Source organism: Phocoena phocoena, chromosome 4 (genome assembly GCF_963924675.1).
Source record: "Phocoena phocoena chromosome 4, mPhoPho1.1, whole genome shotgun sequence".
Lineage (NCBI taxonomy): Eukaryota > Metazoa > Chordata > Mammalia > Artiodactyla > Phocoenidae > Phocoena > Phocoena phocoena.
The window spans coordinates 100,653,020-100,678,547 of record NC_089222.1 but is presented as its reverse complement, the minus strand read 5'-3'; the positions used below and the strand labels follow the sequence as shown (position 1 = coordinate 100,678,547).

At 35.1% G+C, this 25,528-nt stretch overlaps 1 protein-coding gene across 1 annotated transcript in view; it reads left to right on the top strand.

Annotated features, from left to right (window-relative positions):
• Nucleotides 1–11,007, top strand: part of EPHA6 (EPH receptor A6) — an 862,400-nt gene extending 851,393 nt beyond the window's left edge. The window contains exons 17-18 of the mRNA XM_065876020.1: nt 9,739–9,888; nt 10,893–11,007. Coding sequence (XP_065732092.1) covers nt 9,739–9,888; nt 10,893–11,007 — 265 coding nt within the window. The remainder of the gene's footprint in view (nt 1–9,738; nt 9,889–10,892) is intronic.
• Nucleotides 11,008–25,528: the final 14,521 nt, after the last annotated feature.

The following is a 25,528-nucleotide window of genomic DNA, read 5'->3' as shown; positions in this document are numbered from 1 at the left end:
ACACTGGCCTCTATGTCTGAACATATAACATTTAAAATATTGTTAAGTTGAATATAGATTTATTTAGGCCAAATTGGACTTAAAAATAACCAAAGCATTTTCACAGCTTACTTTCCTGACTCAGGAGATGGCCAATAGGATATACAGATGTTCAACTTTAGGTCATAAGTTCAAGTCAGTGCAGGTTTTAGTGACAATAAAGCCAAAGGCTCTTCAAGAACTACTTGAAACAGACCTCAGTTCATAGCAGAGCATAGAAGAGTTCACCTCTAAATCACTAATTGGCAGCCTCAGTAAAGTGAAGCCAAGCATGAAATAGCGAGAGATTAAACTATCATTCTAGCCCGTCTTCCCTAAAGCAGTCCAGCACAGGAGGCTGTAATGGTGAGAGTGGGCATGGGGGCCATTTTGAATTTTATCATAAAAGCAATGGGCAGCCATTGAAGGATTTTAAGCAAGAGAATGGCATGATCACATTTGCATTTCTGAAAGATCACTCTAGGGCTGATTTAAACTGAAAGTGTAAAGCAAGGAGCAAGATGGGAGACAGAGAGAGTTATATGTTTTCAGCAATCCAAGCTAGGAAAGGTCAGGGCCTGACTTATGAAATGAGAATAAGTTTGGAGTCAGGAGATAAGAAAATGGATTTATTACTAGATAAGGAAAACGAATGTGTCTTGGTCATTGAGTGAACAAGGAAGGAGGAGAAAAGAATCAAGATATTTGTCAGGTTTCTTTCTTAGACAAGTTGGTTGGTGGTATTACCACTGAGAGAGAGGGAGAAGGACAAGTTTTTGGAATAGAAATGAGACCATTTCGTGCATATTGAGTGGAAGATTCCTGTGGGACATCTAAGTGAAGATATCCAGCAGGCACTTATATTTATATAGGTTGAACTCAGTTAAAAAGATCTGGGCTAAAGATGTAGATTTGGAGATCGTCGGCATATTGATTGTACCTGAAGCTTTAAGCGTAGTTAAGATAACCCATGGAGAATATAAAGAATGAAAAGAAATAGGAAAAGAATGCAAACCTTTGGAACACCAAGATTTAAGAAATGAATTGAAGAAGTGTACCCAAAGGAGACTGAGAAAGGAGAGCCAGACAGATAATCAGGAAAACAGAGAAAGCACAGTATCCTAGAAGCCAAAAAAAGGAGACAGTTCCAAGGAGTTTAATGTCCAAGGCTTTATGAAGCTCCCTTAAGATAAAAATGAAGTGCGTCCATTGGATTTAGCAACTATGTGTTTAGGTTTCATGGGCGGCCTTTGCAAGAGCATTTTCACTAGCATCATGTAAGACAAACTCAGTGGGGGAGGAGTGAATGTGAGGTCAGAGAGAGGCGCTATACAAAGTACCAAGTCCAGTCCTGTTTTCTCAAAAAATCTGTATCTGAAAAGAAAGAGAAGTGGTTAGAGAAAATGTTTCTTGTGTTTTGTTTTTATATGTTTTATTGAAGACATGAGCATGCTTTGATAATGAAGAGAAAGAACTACTAGAAAGGGATCATGGAGTGAGTCTGAAATCATTTAATCTGGGCCTCTTGTGGTTTAGGGTCAACGGACTCCACAGCCAGTGCCCGTCAACAGAGCTCTCTGACTGTTCTATGGCTGTAGACGCAGGCAGGTAAGAGCCTTCTTTTTGAAGAAAAGCAGATAAAACAATTTCTTCCCTGCTTTTTCAAGATATTGAATCTTCCTCATATTTGGAAAATAATGATAAAGAATTTAAGATGAGAAAATATCAAAAAGTCCAAATGAAACAGAGGTAAAGTCAGTATGAGCACTGGTGACTGAGGGCCAGAAGTTATGCTTTAACTGGGTGGGCAATAATCCAGTGGACAGGCCAGAGGAAGGCAGGCTCCGCGATGGTGCTGCCACACGTGGGCCAGGAGTTGGGCTTTATATAAAGTTGGCAGTTTGATTCAATTCTAAAGTCTATCTCTGGGACTTCCCTGGTGGTCCAGTGGTTAAAGACTTCGCCTTCCAATGCCGGGGGTGTGGGTTTGATCCCTGGTTGGGGAGCTAAGATCCTACATGCCTCGTGGCCAAAAAACCAAAACATAAAACAGAAGCAATATTGTAACAAATTCAGTAAAGACTTTAAAAATGGTCCACATTAAAAAAAAAAAATCTTAAAAAAAAAAGTCTAATCTCTGGGGGACCAAATGGAAGTTTTTGTGACTGATTTGCTATCCTTGTTTCTGACAAAGACATATGCGCTACCCTTAATATACTCTTATTTGGGAAACAAAAGGAACCAGAGTTCTAAGGGTATCGTGCCTGAACCTTTATCAGTATTCTTGTTTTCAAAGCAGCCTGTGTGGGTTTCCCTTGTCCACCCCCTCACCCCCAATGCCACCCACCTACCCTGATCCCAGAGCACTGAGACCGTTTAGGGAGAAGAGATGTGGTAGATTGAAGGATGGCAATGTTAGCTACAGAATGCCTGGTTTGTTTTATGCTTACAAAACTGTGACATTGCCACTCCAGCCCCCAATTCCAAAGCCCAGTCACTTGTCCCAGAGTGATGTTGGACTAAGGAAACATGATGGGGTATAGAATTGCAGTCTTTCCTCCCATGTATCTCTCAAGCAGGTAAAGGAGTCTAAGAGTATAATTCACAGCAGCTCTTATTAAACTCTCCTGTACGCTCCTTTTCTCTAATATCCCCAAACTCCCAAAGTTCTCTCACACTCCTATACTGACATAACTCTCTCACCCACTAGGTCCCCATGGTTTTTACTCCACTCTAATTGCTTTTTTTCTCAAGAATTCACCTGAGAAGGTTTTATCCATTCTCTTGGCAGAGTAGTAAGAGGGGAAGAAATTAAGGTGACAAAGAGGGGAGAGGAAAGCTGAGAAACCCACAGCTTCATCATTTTATACCAGCATATTGGAAATTTCATAGACCTTATATCTGTAATTTTTCTTTCAAAGGACAGAATACCCAGTAGAAAAACAAATTGTTGGTCAGAGAAGGCTTTTATTATTTAGAACAACCACTCCAAATAATGCTGACATTCTTGTGCCTGACACACTCCCATGGGAGTATTCAGAGCTCTGTGAAGTCCCCAACCTCCTTGCTTTCTCTGCTACTCAAGAAAGCATATGGATATATAAGTGAATGTAACGATCTAAGTACAACCTTAAATCCAATTGATTGTAAAAAAATAATTTGAGAAAGCACCTTAGTAATATAGGCAGCCATCCTTTCATGCATGAATTTCAAACTACCTTCATTTTCATTTACAGTACAATGATGCCTTATAACCCCCTTTCAAAGAAATATCTGTAGCTGTCACAGCCCCTGGAAAAAGGGCCCAGCTTGAGACCAAGGCTACATGGAGAACGACATCAGGAGCGTTGCCTGGCCACACCCTTTGAAACACCTCTTCTCCCTTTCCCTGACCCTCAGGATTAACCCGAGGCATGCATATTGCCATGGAATCCAGAGTCACATCTGGGGCTCGGTAGTTTAATAGCACAAAGTAGATTGATGACTATATGGCTTCACCCAGCCCTACCTTCCCCACCCTACCTACATCGTCCTATACACTCACCCTCCAACCTCTTAACCCCCACCCCTGTTTCTTCCATACACCGTAGCCTACTGAGTGCACTAGGCTGAAATCAGCTGGACAGTGCCTTTTGGATAACGCTGCAGTGTAATAGGAAAATAACTCTTTCTTCCGATCCTGCTCCAGATGCCCAGCATGTCACTGATAAGAATTTTATAGATTATGGGCTCCTCGACAACATCAGCTAAAAGGTAGCATTCAAAAACAGGCAACAACTGACCAGATGGACCAGTCCATGACAGAAATCATATTCCACCCAGGCCAAGGCACATAGGAATATTCTCGCTACCTGCTAGGCCATAATTAAGGATCTTATAATATTTTAGCTCTTAGGAACTGGAACCACCACTTTCCCTGGTATGTATAAATTAACTGTTGAACTTTTCAAGCACTTGGCTTCTGGTAATATGTGAATCATGAAGGTAAGGAAAAGCTCAAACCAGTATCAGCTGCTTTGGAGAACTGCAAGTAAACATTATAAGACTAAATGGTACTACCTCCCTCCATCCAATTAATAAAGCACCTGCAATGCTGTCTCCTGAGGGCAAAAACTTTCAACAGTTTGTTAGAAATGTTTCTATTCATTTTGAAAACATCTTGCTAAGTGCTGCCTAGGCTGTCCGTAATCATCACTTACTAAATTGTTTACCTCTATAAACCAAGTCATGGACAACTTGTTCTGTTTAATTTTTGTAACTAACAGTTTTAATGGGTTTTTTCCTGACAGAGAAATAACTGGCTGGCCAAAACTAGTGTTGTAATCGAGTGATAAGCAAAGCTTTGCGGAAGGAAGACAGAATATTAAGTATTAATCAGGAAGTGTGAAACTTCTACCCGTTAGAAAATCTAAATTCAATTCACATGAACTGTTGCCACAATATACTACTACTAATGTTAATACCAGTACTAATATTGATACAAGTTCTATTAATCATTATCAACAATAACTATTACTGCTATTTGTTAAGAGCCTACTATGTGCCAGTCATTGTACTAGGCACTTTTATCTGTCATGTCATGTAATCCTCACTGTTATTATCTCCATCCCTCATGTAAGGAAACAGAGACTCAAAGAGGCTAAATTTCCCAGGGGTACACAGCAAGTAATTACTAGATCAGGAATTTGAATGAGGTCCACCAACTGCAAAGTCCTTGTTCTTTCCACTACACAGTATACAATCACCGCACTGTTTATGATTATAGGAAAAGAGGATACGTTTTTACATCTCCAGATAGATTTTCTCTGGACTTATCAGACTTCATCAATGGAGTATATTAAAATTCCAAAAAGAATTTGTAGCAGAGCACAGCTTGTTATTTTATGTTCTGCTAAGCAAATACAAGGATGTAGAAAATGAGTATGCCCTCATTCATGGGAATAAGCAAACACATAATCTGTATATTCCCCCAACTTTCTCCTACAATGCTCGGCCACTTGAAGAACATTACTTGAAAAAAGAAAGTAGTAACTACAACAAAATAAAGAAATGAGGAAACTATGGCAGCAACATAGTTTCACATTTACGTCCTCAAGCATTTTTGTAGTTTGAAATTTTCCAGTGTTGGCAAATGTATGCTTTGCTTCTTTGCCTTGTTATGGCCGACATTACTAACCATCACAGCACTCCTTCTCACTGAGCCCACATGCTGTATCTTTTTAAGACCACATTTTGATAACTACTGGCAATGAATTGTAGTTGGCGTGTGATATGAAATCTATTTCTGTCCCTGTATTATTTACCCACATAAAATAGGCTTTCCTGAGGTTCAGTGATCTGTTACTCTGACTATAGTGACCATGTGCTATGAACTCTACTCAGAATGTAGGGAATACTTAAACAGTATTATTCCTACCCTGTATCTATCCTTCCTAATGTTTAAACACATCTATAATTTTTAAATTTGCTTTGAATTTCACTCCTTCACACTTTTTACCAATTATCAGCCTTATTATGAGAATTAAATAATCATGTCAATAAAAATCCTGAAGACTTACTGAAAATAAGAGGCTGACAAAAAATAACTAAATGTCTATTTAGGTCTTCTGCCCATTTTTGGATGGGGTTGTTTATTTTTTTGTTATTGAGCTGCATGAGCTGCTTGTAAATTTTGGAGATGAATCCTTTGTCAGTTGCTTCATTTGTAAATATTTTCTCCCATTCTGAGGGTCTTTTTGTCTTGTTTATGGTTTCCTTTGCTGTGCAAAAGCTTTGAAGTTTCATTAGGTCCCACTTGTTTATTTTTGTTTTTATTTCCATTTCTCTAGGAGGTGGGTCAAAAAGGATCTTGCTGTGATTTATGTCATAGAGTGTTCTGCCTATGTTTTCCTCTAAGAGTTTGATAGTGTCTGGCCTTACATTTAGGTCTTTAATCCATTTTGAGTTTATTTTTATGCATGGTGTTAGGGAGTGTTCTAATTTCATACTTTTACATGTACCTGTCCAGTTTTCCCAGCACCACTTATTGAAGAGGCTGTCTTTTCTCCACTGTATATTCTTGCCTCCTTTGAGAATGGACTTGAGGATATGGGGAGGGGGAAGGGTAAGCTATGACAAAGTGAGAGAGTGGCATAGACATATATACAGTACCAAACGTAAGGTAGATAGCTAGTGGAAAGCAGCCGCATAGCACAGGGAGATCAGCTCAGTGCTTTGTCACTGCCTAGATGGGTGGGAAAGGGAGGGTGGGAGGGAGGGAGACGCAAGAGGGAAGAGATATAGGAACATAGGTATATGTATAACTGATTCACTTTGTTATAAAGCAGAAACTAACACACCATTGTAAAGCAATTATACTCCAATAAAGATGTTAAAAAAAAAGATCCATAAATAAATAAAAATTAAAAAAACAAAACAAAACAAGATCCTACCTTGGAACAGTGTTTCTCAAAGTATAACTTTTCTTGAATCATTTTTAATAGGTCTCTTACTTTTATATTTACATGATGAATATAAACTATGGAAAACTTTTGAGGATAAAAACCTTCCTGCTTTATAATGGCAGTTTTAATACCTACTGGTAACCTAAGAACTTTCTAAATTAAAGTACTAGTACTAGTATGAACTCAAAGGGCTCATTAGAATCAAGACTTCTTGGCTCTATCAGTGCTATTCATTTTCACATATTTAGATATATTGAGAGTATGTGTTTATTGCACCTTAAACTATACTATTACCTATTATAGCTATACTGCAGCCCTTTTCCTAATCTTAATTGACCATAATTTATACCTGGAAGAATTTCCTAATTCTACCGCCTCCTCATTTTTCTGAGGAAGGTAGTAGACCTTTGACCTTCTGTTCTACAATATGTACATTTTTTCTGTGAGGTTTTGCTGTAAAGACATTTCTCAGGTGGGAAGCTCCCTCTAGTCACCAAATAGCAGAAATTTCTACATGCTCAGCAAATAGCAGGCTGAATTTATCATTGCACATGGTTGATAAGAAAGGGCGCTTATTGTTTATTAGGTAATATTCCAGAGAATTCATGTGAGGGTGATGGCACCCTCAAAGCCAGAAAATAGCAGCATTTTTCAACTTCGTTATAAGGTGAAAGGAAAGTTATTGTACAGTGGCTGTGAACAATGAGGGAACGCTGACCTTCCTAAATCCACCGTCAGTGCGGTCACATAAAGGCCAAAGTGTATCTAGGTTACTAAAGATGTATGGAGAGAAAGGGAATTATGGTATTGAAACATTCTAGGAGCAAGTAGTGGATGCTTTTCAACAGAGAAATAGGCCATTTAAATCATTTAGTATACAGAATGTCCTTCCACGACCTTTCTATACTAAGGACATAAAATTAGCAAATTACATTTCCACTCACCAGTTATATGAATTGTGAAATCTCAAGAGTTATTCCAGCATTATCTCAGGAGAGAGAAGTGGAAGTCGTTTGACTATGTCTGTGCATCAAGAATGGCATAGGAGTATGAAGGGAAAGTCACCTAAACACATCCTTTTAGTCTGGTTCAGTTTCAACAGATTTCTCAGACAAGTAATTAAAAGACATGAGAGCCACAGTGTTTTGAAATAGGACATTCAGCTGCCTAACGTATATTGTTTTATTTATGTTAATAAGCAATAAGGATACCCTGGGCATTTTGATATTTAAACTTGGTCAGTGAACTTACTACAGGAATATTTCCTGAAGTATGTTCTGTAGGAAACTGTTCAGATAATTTAGGGAAAAAGTGCAGAAGCTATTTTGAATCCTCTTATGTATTCATACTGCATATTAGGATAGCGAAGGCTCTAAAAAACGCCACAGTTAAAAACCCTGTTTAACTCTGTTTGCCATGGAGAACTTTTTTGTTTTTATTGATATATGAACTTTTATTTATTTGATAATTCTTATTAATATAAACAACTCTAGGAAACTAAGAAATATAGCAACCGTTAAAGTGTTTATTGGTAGATGCCATGATAGCTTTTCAACCTTTAACATAACTAAACTTTGTTTAGGGTCAAATCATGAATCATTCTGATATTAATTAGAATGAAATAGCCCATAATCAAATAGCATTGCAGTTTTTAGTACAGGAAAATAAAATGTGGCTTTACAGCCTCCAAAATAGGAAATATGGTAACAGAATTGAGTAGTGGTAAAAAGAACACAAGTCACTGTGAAGGGTAACCAGACTCCATATGGACTACAGCATAATCACAAGATACATGCATTTAGTTTACGCAAATTTCAATTATATAGAAAGAGCAATAATCCCTGGATTTCCCTGTCATCCTTCTTCACTCCCCTGTCCACCTTCAACTAGAATTCAGTTTAGAAAAGTAGAAGTCAATGTAGAATCAAAGAAAAACCAAAGAAATTAATTTTAGGTCTTTAGTAGGGACTTTGTCCTAAATAATTCCAAGGGGCATCTTTCAGGGTCTTCAGGAGTCATACAGCGTACAACTTGTATCCCCATGTATTATGTACATCTCTGGCTTTTGTGCTCCTAAAGACCCGAGTCCTGGTGATATACCTATATGTATCTATATCTATGTATTCACACATTTACTAGCCTTTTCAAAATAATACCTTTATATTATTTTTATATTAAAACTACAAAAATATCTCCAACTGGAATGCCCTTCTGCATCAGATCTTAGAAACAGAAATACAGATTTCTGTATCACTTACTTTAAGATCCATCAATGACAGATTCCTTTTTCTTGTTAACCCAAGCTTGCATTGATTTTGCTTTAGTTTTGTACTTTACTAATATCTGTGCTTTGGGCTGTATTACCCTATACTTGGATGTATGTAAATCTTATTCATGCCGTTGAGCTCTATGACAGCAGAAGTTACTTTTTAATAATAAATTCTTGTTGAATGTTTGAGGACAAATAAATGGAGACTTGATCAATGAATTCATCATAAAAAAAAGAAGGGGCTATCATAGCAAATGTGAAAAAGGGGACGTCTCTGGTGGCACAGTGGTTAAGAATCTGCCTGCCAATGCAGGGGACATGGGTTCGATCCCTGGTCCAGGAAGATCCCACATGCCGCAAAGCAACTAAGCCTGTGCGCCACGACTACTGAGCCTGCGCTCTAGAGCTTACTTGCTGCAATTACTGAAGCCCGCCCACCTAGAGCCTGTGCTTCTCAACAAGAGAAGCCACCACAATGAGAAGCCCACGCACTGCAACGAAGAGTAGCCCCCGCTCGCCGCAACTAGAGAGAGCCTGCGCACAGCAATGAAGACCCAACGGAGCCAAAATTAAATAAATTTTTTTTTAAAAAATGTGAAAAAGGCCAAAGGGCATAGATTCAGTGGCAGGTCAGAAAGCGTATGAGTGAATAGCCTGTGGCTAGTTACTTTCTTTGGGGGTATTCCTCAAATTTGAAAACAGAATTTCATGCAAGAGAAAAAAGTAAACAGAAGTTAGCAAGATGTGGGTTTTCTCAAGATACATCAAGTATAAGACCTAGTAGTGGCAAAAAGCAGGAAAAGACAAAAGAAACTGACAAGTGAAACTGACCAGGTATAAGTGGCTGATTTGAATATGATGGAAAAATTTTAAATCTCTGGCTTTCTATGGAGGATGAAAACATTTGATGTAAGAATACTGTAAAATTTAAAAATAAAGTTGGGTGTTTTTTGCTTTATCTTGCTTTTAAATGGTCTCCATGCTTGTTTGTTTGTTTTTTCCTTGCAGAATGCCAGACTCCCCTGGTGAAGTTCCCGAATATCCTTTGTTTGTGACGGTCGGTGACTGGCTGGATTCTATAAAGATGGGGCAATATAAGAGTAACTTCATGGCAGCAGGGTTTACAACTTTTGACCTCATTTCAAGAATGAGCATTGAGTAAGTGGTGCTATGTTCATTACTATATTTAAATGCTCCACTCAGGAGATTTTAAATTCAAATACTATATCAAGAACACCATGGTCAAACTACCTTCCCTAATACTAGGATGGTGTTTCCACATCTTTCCTCACCATTTCTGTCGATCATTCTAGTGACAGTTGGACATTACACTTTAACTATTTTCCTTTGAAAGAATATATTTAATTCAAAAAACTATTTAAAATTTTAAATGCTTTCTAAAATGCATATTCCTCTTGTTCACATCATAGACTTTACATCAACATAGTTTTACCTTAGCAAATTATTTTGACTCATGTATACTAAATCTATTACTTTCATCAAATGTAATAATTGTAATAATACAATATTATGTTATCTCAGAGCTTTTTCTCTATGTTATAATGGTCCAGCATTTTTCCACTTTCTCAAATGCTATCCTTTCATGGGTGCAGTGAAAATGCTCAACATGTGCTTAAAAGAAAGATACTGAAACTAGTAGGTGAAGCCATATGAAATTGCCATTGTTGTAAAATAGTAATGGTAATTTCATACTGTTCAACATAATATAATGGCATTTTTTCAGATTATTGAAAGACCATGACAATTAAAACGGAGTCCACATTATACTTTCTATCCTACATGCTATTTTGCTAATACTGTTGAAAATTTATATAATTACATAAAACCCTTGGGCTTATGAAATATCTGAACATTACATCGGTACCTGAATTCTTTGTACCCTTAAATCTGAGGTTGACCTGACGCATTCTCTGGCACCAGGGTAAAGAAAAATGTAATGAACTCCTGTTGTTCATTTATATCTCTGCTTAAACTCTCATTTTACCAGGTATACAATTTTTGGCAAATCTGACATGGGGCACATTTACCATATCTAAATGTTCATTTCCTCTCTGTCATACTTACCAGATCTAAATGTTCATATTCTCTCTCTCTCTCTCTCTCTCTCTCTCTCTCTCTCTCTCTCTCTCAATCTCTCACAGTGACATTAGAAGAATTGGAGTCATACTCATTGGACACCAGAGACGAATAGTCAGCAGTATACAGACTTTACGTTTACACATGATGCACATACAGGAGAAGGGATTTCATGTATGAAAGTACTACAAGCACCTGTGTTTTGTGCCTCAGCATTTCTAAAATGAAAGATATCCTCTCTACTACCCTCTCTTCTGATTCTCCAAACATCACTTCACAAACTGCAGTCTCCTGTCAGACTACGGGCACACACCCTTTGTTTATGCTTCCAACCTGGACTTAAAAATCACTCATCATAGCTCCTCTCTGAATAACCTGCAAATAAAACCCTGGCCCACTGCAGATTATCATTACACAATGGTAAATAACTCAGCATGGATGTGTAACTTTGTATAATTGTATTTCGGAAGTGTTCAAGGACTTAACCCAAAGGAATTTGGGGTTAATGATGTATTTAGAGTTTGATGGTAGATTAAAAAGAAAGAGTTGACCTTGCTTTCATGTTTCGTGATCGAGTAGCTTCCAAACTGACATGAATATTTATTTTTTAGATAATTATATTCAACTCTGTGGGTCATATCGTTAACTCTATCCTACAATACTTTACCTGTCGAAGCCTGATGTTGTTAGAATTATTTGCAGAAAAGACCAATGATTTCATGTAGTGAATTCTTGTCAAGTGTGACTGGGGTGAGAAGGAAGTTATCAGGGAGGGTGAGGGAGAAACATACTGTGCTTTTAAAACTTCTTAAGTCTTGGTTTGTCATTTTTTAAAATTAACTTTATAGTGTCCTACATATTTCGTAGTAGGTGGTAGTTTAGAGGCAGGCTTTCCCCTCTAATTTTTTACTAACTATAGTATATTTCTCTACTGTGTTATGAAGATCACCCCTGGAAAGACCAAGAGTGAGTCCATTGCTCTAAAGGCTATAAATAGAGTGAAGCATGGAATAATCCACGACTGTATCCTTGGTTCATCTTCACAAGCTTGCAAGAGTAATTATCAAAGCATTAAGAAAATTATTCTCAGCAGAATTGCTTTGAATAAAAGATCTACGATTATAGCCTTAGATTAAACGTAAAAAGATTTTAATTTAAACAGAATTTTATGATAGTTACATGGTGGCCCAAGAAAATAAACACATCGAGCTGTCTAATATTGGTACATTTTGCAAGTTTAAGAATTTTTATGTTTTGTTTGTAAAAATAAGTTACACGAACATGCTGAGCTGTTTTCCAAACCTTCCAAGAGACAAGTATGCCGCTGCGTACACCAAAGAGGGTATAAACGGATCTAGCACATGAGCATATATGAATTGTGTGTAACCTGAGTCCTTGATACAGTAACATAAAAATGTAAACACGGCTAAGGTGTGTTGTTGCCATAATCTTCTGGAGGCTGCAAAAACAGGCAAATATACTTTTCATTGAATTAAGCTGAGTCAGCTTATCAAAACAGTAATGTTGTATGAACAAATTCAATTATAAAATCAGCTGTTCCCTGTGAAACTAAAAAAATAACTGCTGTGCTAGGTGGAAGAGTAGTGAGAATGTCTTAAGAGAAAAAAAAGAGCAGGTTGTCTGAAGATGCTGATTTCATATAAAAATTAAGTTTTATTTGATCTCGCAGATAAAGGTGCCCTACCCACATCCTCAAATTCCTGCCTAAATTACATTTTTTGGTGATAGTAGTTTTCTTGCTATAAAAGGAGTCTTGATTTTTTTTTCCTAGTTTAAGATTTTTTGATTGTCCCATTAGACTAGACCCTTCCACATATTTTCTTTTGTTGATTTATCTTCTGATTTTTGCCTCCCACAGCTAAAATTTTCTCATTTCAAAAGAAACAGAGAGAGCTAGAAGGAAGAGTCTTTAAAGTATTCCTTAAAGTACAATAAAAAAGAAAAAAGTGGGAAATCCATCACTTTTTAAGTAAGTGTGTCAGAAATAGCTAGCAACATTTTCCAGCCATCACCTGCATGGTCATGCATTACTCACAGACTGTCTGCAGTTTGCTTGTTACATTTACACAAATCTGGATACATTTAGAGGAAATATAAAATTTCCATATTTACCTATCTTCAAATATATATTAAATAAGAACAGATGTAAAGCAGATTAAATTTATTAATCATATATATTTATTTTTATAATACAACAAAAAACATATTTAGAAACTAAGGAATAGGATAATTATGGTCTTCCATAGGACTCTGTCAGCAACATCTGTATACTTTGATGAAATAAATTCTATAAAGTATTTAAACTTCTATGGGATGGGCATTCAGTGCTTGCAAGATTTAAATTCTGTTAAGAATTTTTTTCTTCAAAAATCCAATGATCCTATTCTATATCTGGTTAATTCATACTTTTTTTTCCTTCCCAAACATCGTTCTGTAGTATTATAAAACTGCCTTTTCACTTTGTCTCTTACCCCCAATCCTCTTTAAAATTTACATTTATATTTTTTTGCAACTGTAAGCATGATAATCTTTAGTGTAAATTTGAACCTCATCATGGTCAGAGCAAGGTATGCAAGATTAAACAGAAACATTAAAAAATAAGTATATCTATTTCTTTACTGCCTACCAATCACAGATTTGAAAATTTTACATGAAATAGTTTGAGATTTACTAGTGCACATATTCAGTAATTAAAGCTGTTTAATATTCATAGCATAGAACGTAATGATAGAAAGAAAATGAGTAACTTCCATAAATCACAAGCCTCCAAAAATAATCTTTAATAACTAAAATATGCATATATAGTCATGTACCTGCTTTATTTTAAATTTCCTAGTCTATACTACTGAGGGGCTTTTTAGATTTTGAAAATCAGACAGCTGAAGGAACCATTTTTTAAAATTTTCTACGTGGTCAGTTTCCAGCCTATAGTCAACTCATTATCTCATAGTATATATAAGACATACCTGGGAAAAAATGTAAAAACAATGTACAACCAAGAAGAGAGATTAGGTATGTAAATCATTACACTAAAAAAGCCATCAGAAGTTGCAAAGCTCTTGGTTTAACAATAATCAAGAATTACAGCACTTTTGCACTGAGTTATAACTTGATAAATAAGTTATGCATGCCATAATCAAGAAGGATTTCTTATTTCACTCTGTATTACTCTTTAAAATCTATCCAACTAAATACCTGAAAAAAAAAATTTTCCAGCCACAGCCTTAAGGCCCAACTCAGGCCATGCATGGAAAATAAATCCAAATTTAATCCTTGAAAAGCAGTCTTTATAGGAGGTCTTCTGAGGATGTGGTGAAGAATGAATTACATTACCTATCTCCCAACCACAATTTTCTTAAAAAGCCATTTTTATGTCTTTCCCTACCAAATTTCTACTCTGTAAAGCAGTCAGTTAAATCTCTTATCTCAAAATGTTCACCAATACTAGGTATTTTGGGAGCATTTACACATACAGAGGGTATGAATTCTGGCTTTTTATTAACTGGAAATTAAGTGCTTTGGAAAGTAATTTCAAAATGGATGAAGATGATCCTTTCCTACTGCTTTAGCTAGGGAAATGTGTTATTAATTTAAAAGAAATAAATATTTTATGAATCAAAAACTGTTATCAACTCACAGTTGTCGTACATGTCTTTATATAAGAAAGAGATTAGAAGATGTAATCACTTCTTTTAGTATCATCAACTTAACTTTTCCAAGTTCAAATTCCTTTAAGTATCAAAGACTCATATTAACTTTCGATCCAAAAATATTTTAGTGCTTTTTATATGAAGACTCCAAAAAGTAGAGGAGCACACTATGTCAAATTGATGGTATTCTTCCATTAGAGCACTGGGCACTGAAGTCATCCAGCTTTTGGTTTTTATGATCAACATTTTCAACAGATTTTCAGTTTTTTATAATAATGTTCAATAAAGGTAGTGTAAACTTTAGTTCATTTTAACAAATATCTATAAGGTGTCTCCTACATGCATAAAATTTTATGGCAAAGATGAGTTTGACTGTAGTGTCCTTACGTTCAAGTAACTCTTAAGCTTAAAACTTAGAGGTTAGAGCCTATTTGCTATTTTGCTGTGATTGCCATGTCACTAAGGGTTAGTTCTTTCCACAGAACAAAAATACATTGAATAAATAAAACCTTGTCCAGTGTGAAATAAAACCTTGTCCTATGGAAAGAAATATGTTGGACCTCAAATTTTCCATAGAACACTCCACACTTCCTCTGGCAGAAGGGAGCACACTTGCTGGATTCTTTAAGAGAATCTCTCTTGTTAACAGCTGATCCTCCTCAGGAGTCACATACTTCTATTGTCCAGTGGCATACTTTTCAGTTCAGGTGTAGGCTCACTACCTCAAAGGTACTTCCAATTAGAAAACATCAGCCATTTTTCAAAAACGATTCTGGGGTAATCTCTTGCCCAAGCCAATTCACTGGCCTTAGTAAATGTAATAATGAGTATACAGCTGAAATGGTTGCATAAAATTCTTTCAAACATGATATATTTAACAAAGGAAAGAGATGATTACTCATGACCAGAGCGCATTTATTACTAGATGAAATAAAGGAAAAGAAAAATCTTATATTCCAGAAGAATAAATACCCCATCTTTCTCTTACTATTCCCTTAAAAAGATAAGTATTAGACAAGGGTTTCAAAGATTTATGAGGATAAAATGTATTTTTTTTTGTTATAAGAGGATGTGACGTGATATACGTGTCTCTTGCGGGAAAAAGATCCAGAAGAAGATCCAAGTCATCAAAATGTAGTTTTAACTAATCCTCTTTCATCTGACTAATAATTATATCCAATTTCAAATTAATGATGGATTTAAATAAAATGTTTAAAAAAGCATATTTAGGGCTTCCCTGGTGGCGCAGTGGTTGAGAGTCCGCCTGCTGATGCAGGGGACACGGGTTCGTGCCCCGGTCCGGGAGGGTCCCACGTGCCGCGGAGCGGCTGGGCCCCTGAGCCATGGCCGCTGGGCCTGTGCGTCTGGAGCCTGTGCTCCGCGGCGGGAGAGGCCACAGCGGTGAGAGGCCCGCATACCGCAAAAAAAAAAAAAAAAAAAAAAGCATATTTACATCTTAATTGGAAGACTTGGGTTCTTTGCTCTTAATTCAAAAGAAGTTAACAAAAACCTGGTTGGCATTGGCTTTTTTGGAATATTAGAATAGATTTAAAAGTCTATTTTAGCTTATCAGTATTGATTCAAAATTATTGTATTTAAAAGTGATACAAAAAAATTAAAAGTAAACTTTTCAATTACTATGGATAGCAAAGCACTACTAAAAAATTAACTTCATCTTTTGGAAAAGAATCTGGCAAATACAAAGTGTTGTATTTCTCTTAATGCTACCAAGTCACCTCCATTTTATTACACTTTTGCACTTATCCATTGAAAGCAAAGTTTCTTGCTAAACAAAATAAAGAAGGTTCTTACTTGAATTTCCACACTAGTTTATCAGAATACCAAATCTCTATATTCTTAAGGGAATTTTTTATTTATTTCATTTAAAGGGGAAGATCTCAAAGAAGAATTCCACTACCTTTTAAACCTAATTCATCTTAAGAATATAAAAAGCGACGAAAGATCTCTTTTAAATGTAATGATATAAAGATGTGGTATCTACTTTCAATTAGGAAATAAAGTACAGATTAACAACACAATTTCCTGGGAGTTGTAGAAAAGTACCAGAATTAGTGAAAATCTCCTCTCAAGTAAAGTTCTGTTCTCATCCATATTCCTCCATTATTTGTAACCTCTGGCTAATCTTTAATTTGTCATGATAAACTTACTGTTGGTTAAGATAATGTTATCAACTCAAACTGTAAATCAGAACAACTGAGATGTGACTTTAAGGTGTTCAACAAAATAATAAAAGGACAACCCTACTTCAGGATTCTAATTTAGTTAGCAACAGAGTCTCCATTTCATTAGAGAGAGATTGAAGGGAGAACTGTCTTTATTCCAAAATAATACATTATTTTAAAGAAAACTCCAAGGACAGGAGAACCTTCATTTTTCATATATCTAAATCAAATTTTATATTTAGTTAGGCATTATTAACTTTGAAGATAAATGTCCTTGTTTTCATTGGTTAAATATGAGCTTTCATGGCAAGCAATATTGATGTGAACATTACTATACAAGTTTTTCTATGTTTATAGATCATCATCCTTAGAACAGTCTTAATTTGCCTTTGTTCTTGAAAGACCAAATATCATTTAACTTTTTGAAATCCTGTTACATGGAGTGAACAGTGCTAAATCATAAAGATGAATAAACAATACACTTTCAAGATTTTTACCTAATTTAAAATGTCCTCTTCTATTGCTTTTATAATAAATTAAAAGTCTCTCTTCCACATTTAGTAATTTGTAGAATGATATCTATGCATTTAGATAGCAACTGTTTTTCTAAAATTTTCACATAAACACATCTTCACTCAGAGAGAAGCCAGAATATGATTAATTACATTAGTTCAGTTTTCAAAGTAGTAACTGATGCTCTTTTTAGAATTATTTACCCAGTATTATCATTTTTTAAGTTGTAATGAAGTTTTTACTTAACTGTGCATGTTTTATTTATTGCCACATAGTAATGCTTAAATAAATCTGCTTAAAACTGTTGTCTTTAGAAGCTCTATGACAAAATTAATGACCACTCATTTGATAACAGACTTGTAACTGAACAAGCTATTTTATGTTGATGTGATTGATGTGAGCATTGTTAAAACCAACTTGTTTGAAAATCCATTGGTATTTTATCTAGAGCTATTATTGCAGTATCTTCAAGAGTATCTTTAAAATAATAGTGACAATAATAATATTCATGGACAATATAAAAATAAACAGTGACTGAGGCTTTTTAAAATTTCTGCACTGCTTGGAAAATAAGGTTTAACTTGCATAAATGTTTGTCATGGAAGTTTTTAATTTGCTTTAATGTGATGTTGTTCTCCCTATGCCATATGTATGTATTTAAAGAAAATTGTATTAATATATTTATATAATGCAAAAATCTCATTTTCTTCTTACAGATATGGAGTTTTGATATAATTTTAGGTGTTTTAGGCCTCCAAGAGAAAAAAATCAAAATGTGAGATGGGAGCATTTTTGTTTTTGGTGGGGCACAATACCTGAGCGTTCCTGACAAACATGAATATGGGTAACACTGGACTTTAAAGATCACTATATGTGCTTTATTTATGACACATTATTAATAATTTTGTTAATCATACTTCATCGTTAGATTGTGTCATTGGAAATTTGAATAACTTTGCACATTTTTCACAAACTATACTTAGGTTTAATTTTGTGTGCAGTATAAACTTCGACAGCTTAATTTTGACTTTTGATGGAATAATTGTTAATTAACAAATCTATGTTTCCTAAAATGTTAGTTATACCTTCTAAAATAACCTTATTTTTTAAAAAAGCACAGGCAGAGCATGAATGCAGAACATGAAAATGGACCAAGTTCCATTAAAACTGAGGAAAAGGTAAAAAGGTAATATAAAGAGGAGTTTGTGTTAAAACTATTAATTACCTCATTAAAAATAACAAAAAATTAATAGAAAACGGTCTGAAAATTATGTCATGTTACTCTTACTGGTAATTTTGAAGCTAAAATGCATTTTGAGGATGCATTATCTAATGCATATATCTAATATAAATAAGTCCACTAATATTTGTTAAAATATGTATTGCTATATAAAATTAGAAAGAAATCTTACCAAAATATCAAAAATTTAAATTTATTTTTTAAAAGTATATTAACAGACTGAATGATCATAATTATTAACATTTCCATACTAATAGTTCTTTTGATTTCTAAGACATATATAATTAAGAATTTACCTCCCAAAACTTGATTAGACTGTCAAAGCACTTTATACATATCACTCCTATTAATAAAAAGTTTTTCCTTCTGCTTTATTAAATGTAAAAACAGTATATATAAGATGCAGGTAAAATTGAGTTGAAAGGGTAGTCTTTTTGAATCAAGTTATGCTTTTACACAGATACATAAATTTTACACATAGTCTAAAAAATACAGGACCTAGATATTAGTTGTACATTATATCTTATGATCTCTAAATGCTTATATTCTTTCAAGGAGATTGCCTTCTCTTTTCAGTTGTTTTAAGTATTAGAAAAAAAAAGGACTGCTTTATATATTTCCATTCAGTCTTTCTAATATTGCTTGTAACCTTCCAATTCTCAGAGAAGTTGCAGCTAAAATCCGTAACATAGTGGTTAGAAATTATTATTTTTGAAGCTACTGCTCTTATCTAATACCGGTCATATATTCCATAAAGTCTTCTGGAAAGAGCAAAATCTTTTACTTTCTCATGAATGGAAATACAAAAAGAAAGTCTTCCATTAGACTTTGTATATTCAAAGTACTGTAGTGAACATATATTTTTACAGTTACTTTTCCACTGTTTACTGTTTATTCAATTTTTAAATTTCACCAAATGGGATACTTCAAACAAAGGTAAAAAGCTATTCCATTTTTGCATCAATTGCTTATTTTCTATGGAGTATCCAAAAATTACTTTCAGGAAGCAAAACATTCCCTTTCCCACCTCACAACTTTGATCACTCTACCATTAAATGAAATAGTTAGGTGTCTGTATTTTAATATAAAGAATAGCAACAACAAAAATATTATGATTTGTCCAGTTAAAGCTATTTACACTATGGGGAACAGATATAATAAACAAACAAACACAATTAAATCAAGTGTGTTTGCTAGTCCAAAACTGTATAATTCCTAATTTTAAAAATATTATATATACATATATACTGATTTACTTTAAATGTATATTTATCCATAAGTCCATTCATTCATTAACTAATGCTTACTAAACATTATCTTGTACAAGTGTCTTATTCTCAACACAGAGGACACAAAGCGACCAAGACAAGCAAAAGCCCCTGTCTCATGGAATTGACCTTCTAGTGGTAAAGACACACAATGAAGAAGTACTGATAAGTGCTATGCTGAAAATTAAATTAATATTGTTACATAGCATGACTGTGGCTTCTTTATATTAAGTGGTAAAGGAAGTCTTCTCTGAGGATGTGATATTTAAGCCAATGTATGAAAAGCATGAAGGAACCAGTCATGAGAAAATCTGGGGGAATTCCAGGCAGAAGGAATAGTTTAATGTGTGAGACTTTAGAGTGTTCGAGGGTAGAGAGAACAGTGTGCTTGGTACACAGTTGATGAGCCAAAGAGAGGCAAAAATGAGATGGGGGTCAAAGAACATTTATGAGGCTGCTACAGTAGTTTAAGCAAAAAAGAAAAAACAAGGTGGCTTTTGTTAGAGAAGAAGTAGTGAAGGTGGAGAGAAGTAGATGGATGTCTGGTATGTTTGAAGACAGGGCTTGCTAATGGATTGGCCCTGAGGGATGAAGAGAGAAAAATTGAAGATAAATTCTACATTTGAAAAATAAGAAATGTAGTCAGTGGTGGTGCAGGAGAAGCAGGTTTGGAGGGAAAAAAATCAGGAGTTTGGTTTTAGCCATGTAATGCCTGAGATACCTGTTAGATATTCAAATGGAGATATTGGGCAGACAGTTGTATATAAGAGTTCCAAGGAGCGATCAGGGCTAGACATCAAGATTTAGAAGCCATCAATATATATATGGTATTTAATGTTTTTAAATCACCTGGGAAAAGCCTGTAAGATAGAGAAGTAGGCATTGATTGAGATCCAAGGCATGTCAATGTAGAAGTTAGGTGGAGAATTAGAAACCAGCAGAGGACCCTGAGGAGTGTAAGGTAACGTAGAGAACAAAAAACCAATTGGCCATCTGAATTAAATGCTTTAAGAAGCCAAGTTTAAAGTAAAGAAATGACCATTGGGCTTGGCAACATGGAAGTTACTGACGATTTTGACAAGGGCAGTCTCTATGAAGTAGTGAAGTCAAAGCCTGATTGAAGTGGATTGAGAAGATACTTTAGAAAAGAAGGTGGAGTCAGTATCTATACACAACTCTTTCAAGAATTTTTACCCTACGAAAGCAAGAGGAACAGGGCAGTAGCTGAGTAGTTGGAAGTAGGTATGGGGTCAATAAAGGTGTGTGTGTGTGTGTGTGTGTGTGTGTGTGTGTGTGTGTTTAGAGAAAGGATGCTAGGGAATATTTATATATGAATGAGAATGATCTGGTAGAAAGGGGAAAACTGATTATGCAAGAGAGAATTTAATTAGAAAAGGCTTTGAGAAGTAGAAGGGTTAGGATTCATAGCTTAAGTTGGAAGGTTAGTTTTTGACAGGAGGAGACAGAACTACAATGGGAGGGAAGGCAGAGTGTGTAATATGCAGATAGGTTGGTAGATTTATGGTAGAAATGTAGGGATGTTACTGTGTGAGTAGTCTTACTTTACCAAGAGGAAATAAAAGTCAGTATAAGGAGTGGGAAGCAGGTATAGGCTGGAGAGATGTGTAAGTAGTTGGAAAGGGGGAACACACACACACACACATAAACATATATATGTGCATATATAAACATAGTCAATGGGGATTTGTATGTAATACACCACAGGAAAAAGACCTATTGTATAAAATATATTAAAGCCATTTTACTAAATATTTTTGAGACATCTTATTTGGAAGACCTGAAACTGAATCCTGAGCTTTTCCAGGGATGCTGATAACAGAGTCCTCTTTCCATAATGTAGAGATTAAGTGAGGACTTCTCAATGCCATAGATACTTCCCATGTTTTGTTATTTTTGTCTACTACAGTGTAAAAGACAGAAACATCTTGTAGCCATTCTAATTCAAAGCTTATGAAAATTAGTTTAATGCTTAAAGATGTGTATTATATATTCAAGCCGTCAATTTTCTCAAAACACTATTTTGAGATGGTTTGAGCCCACATCTGAAATTAAAATAAATAACTAAATAAAGGTAATCAGGCTCTAATCGTTTGGTAAAACAATATTTTATTTTGTTTTGTTTTCATATAAAAACATCTGTCGTTTAGTTTAGGAGAAACACAACGGCGATATATTTTTTTTTTCATTGTGCCCTCTCTATCCTATAGGAAGGATGTGACTTTTTCATTGTGCTTGGAGCTTTATTTCTGGATAGGCTGTATGTAATTCAGTGTGTTGGAATTTATACGTGCATATTTGTTCTTTGGATTTGATGTAAAATTAGACTGTGAATAATGGAATAAGATTGCTCTCCATTTTTTTCTGTTTTAGCATAGCCAAATATATAAAGATATATGTGTACATATAAATATGCATTTGATTAAACTCAATATTTAAATGGCCATATCAAGTATTAAATGGTAGATTTGACAGTTGCAGTGTATTCAAAATAAAAAAGTTATAAAAATCTTTGTAGCACAAATCCTAAAAAGTTTATTTAAATACTAAATAGTACATTTATATTAAATGCCTAGATAACAACTGTCTAGGCTGAGACATTTAGTCCCTCAGAGAGTAATATTTGACTAACGATAAACTGCAGCTGAAAACATTTTTTCTTCCTATGATTTTTAAAATGTATCTCTTTGTAACCTGTCATAAAGTTATTTATCATTAATTATGGATTTAGCACTGTACCCATCTACTCTTGCAAAAAGGGGAAAAGATCTGTTTGTGAGAAGGAAGTGCAGCACTGCATTATTTTTTCTCTTTAGTATTACATCACTATTTACAGCTTCAATATATGCCTTTCACTCAGGTTCCTTACACAGCCTATGTTCTTTTTTCTGGTTGTATCACAATATGGTAGAAAGATAAACACAGTAAGAGGGTGTTTACAACAGAAATGCAATCCTACCTATTATCTACTTCACTATGACAATGAAGTAGTCCAGACTTACTTGAAGGTGGTATTGTTTTCAACTTATAAAATCTACTGTAATATTATGATGTTCCATGTATATTTTCACATGCTGGCATGCTTACAAGTTATAGTGTTATAGAATGCTCAGCTCTCAATGAGGGATTGTTTGCGGTGAATTGCATTACATATGTCATCTATCTATTTGCTGAAAGAATATGGTGTTTAGCAAAACTACCTGCTGAGCAACATAAGATTTTTGTACAAAGTACAAGTTACTAATTATTGTATTTTATTTTTCTATGATTTCCTAAGAGGCATTATCAGGGTCTTACAGATGGAGTAAGCCTGTTTATTAAAATATCTATTAGCAAATAAAAGTTACAGTTCTAGTGGTTGAATTTGTGACTTTTTTGTATTGTCGTGTTGATCATATTTAATATAATTTATCTTTTAGTCTATTAAATCTAGATGTTCTTTACATATATTAGTAATTTTGGAGACAAAATCATAGCTGTAATTTTTCACAATAATAGCATTAAGGTCAAGACATAAATTCACATAAGTCACTATAAATAATTAGTACATATTTTTATAGTGATTTTATATCAGCAAAATATTTTGTGAGATTCAAATGAATTAAATTGTTCATTTCATAGGTAATACTGTATACAAATTGCAGATGACTGACAGATACACATAATGTACAACTGTTCAAACAGCTTTAGACTATCAATATTTATTCCAAAAACATCCAGTAAATTACCAATCATGGATTTTCTATATTTTTTTAAAGTTGCTGGTAAGAAAATATATTAAAAGTATCCTGAGTTAATCACAATAGCACTGTGCTCACCATATCTCACTCTTCTCTCTTTTATAATTCTTACCACAGTTCCAAAAGCCAGTATGAAATTTAAACTGGTAATAAAGTACTTGAAACTTTCTTTCCTTATACAGGTATCTTAAGAAGCCTTCATAAAATTAAGAACCATTTTTAAAGCTTCTTATTCTCATAATAAGGAGACCCAAACTAACTTCTTAAATCAAGTGAAACCAATTTTCATGCTGAGCCTTGAGTGTATTGTTGAGAGCTGTTTTGGTTGGCAAAGCACCAAAACAGCAGATTCAACCATATGAAGTATTTACTTTTTTAAAGGTTGTTAGTTTCAAAACTGACATTTTCTAGATTATTGAGTAGATTGTGGGTTTCATGACCACTATTTCATCTCTAATAATAAGAAGCCAACATATCAACTACACTTATCTAAGATAACTATTTACTTAGCTAAATTTTTGTAAGAGAATTATGTACCTTAAGATAACTATTCACTTAGCAAGCTTTTAAAAAAGAATTATGTTATCTGCTTAAATTGACTGAAAAGTTGGATATCCAGTCTCTCCATTTCATTTCCAGCAGAAAATATCAACTCCAAACAGGAAAAATTGTCTGTACACTGTTTCCTGAAACATAAGATTTCTACTTAGCTCTAAGGAAAAAAAAAAAAGTCAAAATCCGGCTGTAAGTACTTAGCTTCCAACTTTTATCAAAGTGAGTCACAATACCCAGACACACAGAAAAGTAATTAATACCTCACTGTAAATTCAGTGTCAGAAGTTAAAGGACCACATTTAAAAATCTTACCCATATAATAAAAATTGCAGTACAAAGGAAGATAGGAAATTGTTTATTGAACACCTACTATGTGCCAAACATACACATACCTCTGTTACCTACTTATTCCTCAAAACCACCAGATGAGATATTTAGTGTCTTTTTGAAGGTGAGGAAGCTGAACAATAGAGCAGCGTTAACTGGTCTAAGGCTACACAATAAGGCGGAATATATTTCCATACTCCATTTTTTCAAGGACATTGGTAAGTAAGTTCTTTTGGATACGCAACTATAGGTTTTTTTTGTTTTTACGTTTTGTTAGTTTTCATCTTTCAACAAGAGTCACTAGCCCAGAACATTTTTTTTCCATTGTAAAAATAACAGAACCGCATTTGAAAATTTGGAAAATAAGATGCATCCCATGATTATGCAAATACAACCTTTCCCCCATTATTACTTTTATATAATTCCTTCTAGTCTCTTTTTTCACTCTGCTAATCCACTTAATAGGCCGAAATTGATAAGCCAAAGAACAGGTAGGGTAGTAAATATAACACTAGGTAGCTGGAGGGGGTAAAGAATCTCATACTCCTGGCTAACAAAGGAGATAAGTCATTTACTATTACTGTAATACCCCAGAGCAATTTAAGAGGGTGGCTAACTTTAAGCATTGAGACTACAGATACCTGACCACCTGCCGATTTGATTCTGGGGACTGTACTCTAATCGCAGGGGATTATGCCTCGTGGAAATCTCTTCAGGAGATCAGACACCTCAGAAACCAGGTTCAGGCAGACTTCCTTTGCCGAATAATGCCTGTGAGTTTATCTCCTCTCCTTGCCCGCACGAACGGTTTTGCTTCTCCAGGACTCCGGGGTCTGAGGCCTAACGGCCTGTTAAAGGGTGGATGCGATGGGCAACCAGGCAATTCTGGCGTACTTCTCGCCCTAGAGCTCATAGTCGGGTCCCGCAGTTGTCGCCACCGCGCTGCACCCATGCTCGACGTCGACGCAGACTCCTCAGCGCTCTGGGCGCCACAAAGTGCGCCGCTCCCTCTGAGCTGACTTTCCCGAGAGGGCGGAGAGACCGTGCGGCGAGAAAGGCCCGAAGCCAACGCGGACGCCGAACACTTCCCAGCAGGCTGTGCGCAAGCCTACAACTGCCATTATGCTCCACCGGGGAACGGCGGGGATCCTCGCTGGGAGGCGGCAGTTCACCCCTTCAACCTCGC